The 4,178-nt window shown below is 41.0% G+C and overlaps 1 protein-coding gene across 4 annotated transcripts in view; it reads left to right on the forward strand.

Annotated features, from left to right (window-relative positions):
- Positions 1-4,178, forward strand: part of Nusap1 (nucleolar and spindle associated protein 1) — a 40,997-nt gene that overhangs the window by 30,537 nt on the left and 6,282 nt on the right. For all 4 annotated transcript variants that reach the window (XM_029570240.1, XM_029570241.1, XM_029570242.1 and 1 more), the window contains one exon: positions 3,189-3,305. In XM_029570240.1, coding sequence (XP_029426100.1) covers positions 3,189-3,305 — 117 coding nt within the window. The remainder of the gene's footprint in view (positions 1-3,188; positions 3,306-4,178) is intronic.

A 4,178-nucleotide genomic window follows, 5' to 3' on the forward strand; every position in this document is an offset into this window, starting at 1 on the left:
TATAAAATCAAACATAGAAAAATTATTATAGACTATTTTTACTTTCACTTTATGCTGTTGAAGGAAATGCCAGAGGCATGAGCTAAAACCTAATAACTGCCTTCAGGATCTGTTCTGTTAAAAAAGTCGTAGGTTGGTGACCCTTCCAGAACTCATGGATTAGGAGGCTAACCGTGTGCATTGCAGCTGTAGCATGGTCTTCTAGGCTTTTGAAACTAACAGGATCCCAGACCACAGAATTCATGGAATAGATTGTGGAAGCTAGACTGGACCTTAGGGACACTCTTCAGCACACTGGGTTCTTGGTTGTCACCTCCAGTGCCCCAGTTGTTTGTTTTTGTTTTGTCTTCTTTTTTGTGGTACTAGGGCTTAAACCTAGGGCCTCATATATACTAAGGACTTGCTTTATCACTGACACTTGCCCTGAGCCTGCCCAGGTGGTTTTGAGAAGAACATTGCAATAGTAGTATAAAGATTTAAAACAGGCTGGAGTGGGGGCTCAGAAGTTATGGTCACTTGCTGCTCTTGCAGAGGACCCAGGCTCAATTCCCAGCACTCACATGACAGTTAACAACCACCTGTAACTCCAGTTCCAGGGGATCGAACTCCTTATGACCCCTGCAGGCATACATAACACAGGTACACTTACTTACATGCAGGCAATACACTCATATAAATAAAAATAATTTTTAAAAAATTAAAAAATAAGGTTTAAAACAATATATTACCTCAGTGCTAGAGCACATTCCTATATTTGAACATCCAAACACACACACGCACACACACACACGTATATCAAGATTCTCCTTAGAGTCTCCCTGAAAATATCAGTCCAAGCATGGAAGAAGCCAGAGGGGTTGGCATCCCTATTCCCTATTGACAATTTGGGTAACCCCTTCAGAGGATGGCAGGATAAGAATAGGAGGTAGGAATTGGCTAGGCAGTTAGGGTAAAAAGACTCCAAAGAAATGTAGCCAGTTTCTTGGCTAAAAGTCAAAATGTCCTTGGGCCTGTTAGCAACATACTCTATTCCAAAGGCCAAAAATGTTGAAAATATTTGGGAGCTTGTATCTAATCCTTAAAAGATTTTAGGGTTACTTCTTCAGATGAGGGAATGTTGGAGGGGAGGGAGTGGGCATGGATTTAATCAAAACACCTTATATGCATGTGTGAAATTCTCTATAATAAAGTTTTTATAAAAATTTAAAAAAAAAAATCAGTCCAAGAGCATTGATTACTCAGAAAAGATAGCCAGGTTCCTGAGACTAGATCAGTCCACAGAAGAGTAGCATTGTTGGTGATGATCAGTGTAGAGATGGAGGATTTTGTGTTTTGTTTTGTTTTTAAACATTTTACTTATTTATTTGATTTTGTTGTTGTTGTTTTGGACAGGGTCTCTCTAGTCCCAGCCCACTTTTACTATGTGAACAAGACTGGCCTCAATCTCACAGAGATCTGCCTGCCTCTGCCTCCCAAGGGTTGGGTTTAAAGGCACCCACCCCCATACCTGAGTTTGTTTATTTGAGGCAGGGTTTCACTGTTCCAGGTTGGTCTAGAACTTATGTAGCCCAGGCTGGTCTCAAACTCACAATAGTCCTCCTGCCTCTGCCTCCCAAGTGATGGGATTATAGGTGTGAGCTACTGTGCTGGCCTAATTAACCATTTTTTTATTTGCTTTTTGAGACAGTTTCATATGGCTGAGACTGACCTTGAACTCATGATCTTCCTCTACCTTCCAGGTGTGCAATTACAGATGTGCCCCATGACTCTCCATGACAAATATCACAGTTTTAGAGGTTTTTTTTGACATTTATTCTTTCATGTGTGTGTTCCCGTGCACCACAGCACACACGTGCAGGTCAGAAGCCTCTCTATCACCCTGTGAATTCCAGGGGTCAAACTTGGGCTTCTCAGCCAGTGCCTTTACCTGCTGAGCCATTTCCCCAGACCTTAGCAATTTATAGGATACTATATTCCCAGTTAATTTTGTAAAATGTCATAACATTCAAAATATTCAGGGAGCTGCTAATAGGAAGAAACAAATATCAATAGCTTTTCTCATTTTTTCTCACCTTCTCTCCTGCTTTTCCTTCCTATCTACTTCACCCTGTCCATATATATCAACTTACCTGTTCTGGCTGCTATAACAAATTATCAAAGACTGAGTGGCTTATAAACAAAAGAAATTTATTTATTGACTTTGGAGGCTAGATCAGAGTACTAGTGTGGGCTAGGGCCTTATAAAGGCCCTCTAGCAAGTAGGATGCTGCTGGGGGTGGGGTTGTTTTTCTTTTTGGTCTTTTTGAGACAGGGTCTCCCTACAGTTCCAGCTGGCCTGGAATGCCCTATGTAGACCAGGCTGGCCTCAAATTCAGAGATCTGCCTGCCTCTGCTGGGACTAACCTACTGATTTCTAGTTGTATCCTCAGATAGCAAACCAAGCTGGAGGGCACTATGAGGATGCTTCATAAGACTTTAATGCCGTGTTACTGCCTAATATAATACCAATCACACCAGTTTAGGATTTCATTTCAACATAGGAATTGAATAGGAACAAAAACATTCTATCCATAGAATAGTTGGGTTTTATTTCATTTATTTATTTGTTTTTTGTTTTTGTTTCTGTTTGGTCTTTTTGAGACAGGGTCTTCCTGTAACCACAGCTGGCCTGGATTCGCTATGGAAACCAGGCTGACCTCAAACTCAGAGATTTATCTGCCTTTGCCTCCAGCCATGTGCTACCACGCCTTTATTTATTTGTATGAGTGTTTTGCATATATGTATTTAAGTGTACAGCATGGTGCAATGCCCACAGAGGCCAGAAGGTGGCTCTCCTGGAACTGGAGTTACAGATGGTTGTGAGCCATGTGGGTCCTGGGAACTGAACCCATATCCGGAAGAGCAGCCAGTGCTCTTTTTTTTTGGTCTTTTTGAGACAGGGTCTCCTTGTAGCCCAAGCTGGCCTGGAACTCACTTTGTAGACCAGGCCTGCCTCTGCCTCCAGAGTGCTGGGACTAAAGGCGTGTGCTACCATGCCCGGCGCAGCCAGTGCTCTTAACCACTTAGCCCCTTCTCTAGCCCGGTAACATAGTTATTTTAAAAAGGAGTTGTGACACTTGGGTTAAAAACTGTTAACTTGTTTTTTCTAATTAAGCTCTTTGACATTTTGTTTGTGTTTGGATTTTTAGTTGTTACCCCATTCAAGTTGACAGCTGTAGTAACAAAGACTCCAGGCTCTCAGAAGAAACCAGTATTTGATCTCAAAGCAAGTTTGTCTCGTCCCCTCAACTATGAGCCACATAAAGGTATGTGGGAGTGTTTTGGGTACAGGGCCTATAGAAGACTTAAGATAAAAATGTTCTGCATCTGGGGCTGGAGAGATGGCTCAGCAGTTAAGAACACTGGCTGTTCTTACAGAAGACTTGGGTTCGAATCCCAGCACCCACATGGCAGCTAACAACTGTAACTCTAGTTCCAGGTGATTCTCTGACAGCCTATTTGTCTTCCACATTGCACAACATGGGTGCACTTACCTACATGTAGACAATACACACATATACATAAAATAAAAATAAAATATTTTTTAAAAAAAGTTCTGCATCCAAAGATGTGAAAAAAGGCCAGGGATAGATATGTATGGTTCTGTAGTTGAGTGCTTACCTGGCAGGCATGAGGCACTGAATTTGATCCCCAACACTACAAAACTAAGAAAAGATGAGGAAAAAAAATTCTGCTGACTCAGTGGAAATTCTACCTAACTATCTTAAGTTCTTTCCCCTGCCCCTGCTTCCAAAAGGAGCCAGGATTTAAAGGACTTGTCCATTGAACAAATAACTGATTCACTTACACTTTTATTAGCCAAGGATAGAACTATAAAAAATTAAATTTCAGCCCCAATCAAAATATTTCCACATTTTAGCTATTAGGAATAATGATATTATGGACATGGGTCTATAAATGCTAACTTTGCTTTTTTTTTTTAACTTTTACAAAAACTTTGAGAATTTCATACATGCATATAAGGTGTTTTGATCAAATGCCCACTCCCTCCCCTCTAACACCCCCCATATCTCCCCATCACTTTTTTCTTCTTTACTTATTTTTATGGGGCTTTTGGCTACTCTAACATTCTCCCCTCTGAAGAGGTAACCCTAAAATCTTTTAAGGATTAGATACAA

Source organism: Nannospalax galili, unplaced genomic scaffold (genome assembly GCF_000622305.1).
Source record: "Nannospalax galili isolate Female #2095 unplaced genomic scaffold, S.galili_v1.0 scaffold342, whole genome shotgun sequence".
NCBI classification, from domain to species: Eukaryota; Metazoa; Chordata; class Mammalia; order Rodentia; family Spalacidae; genus Nannospalax; species Nannospalax galili.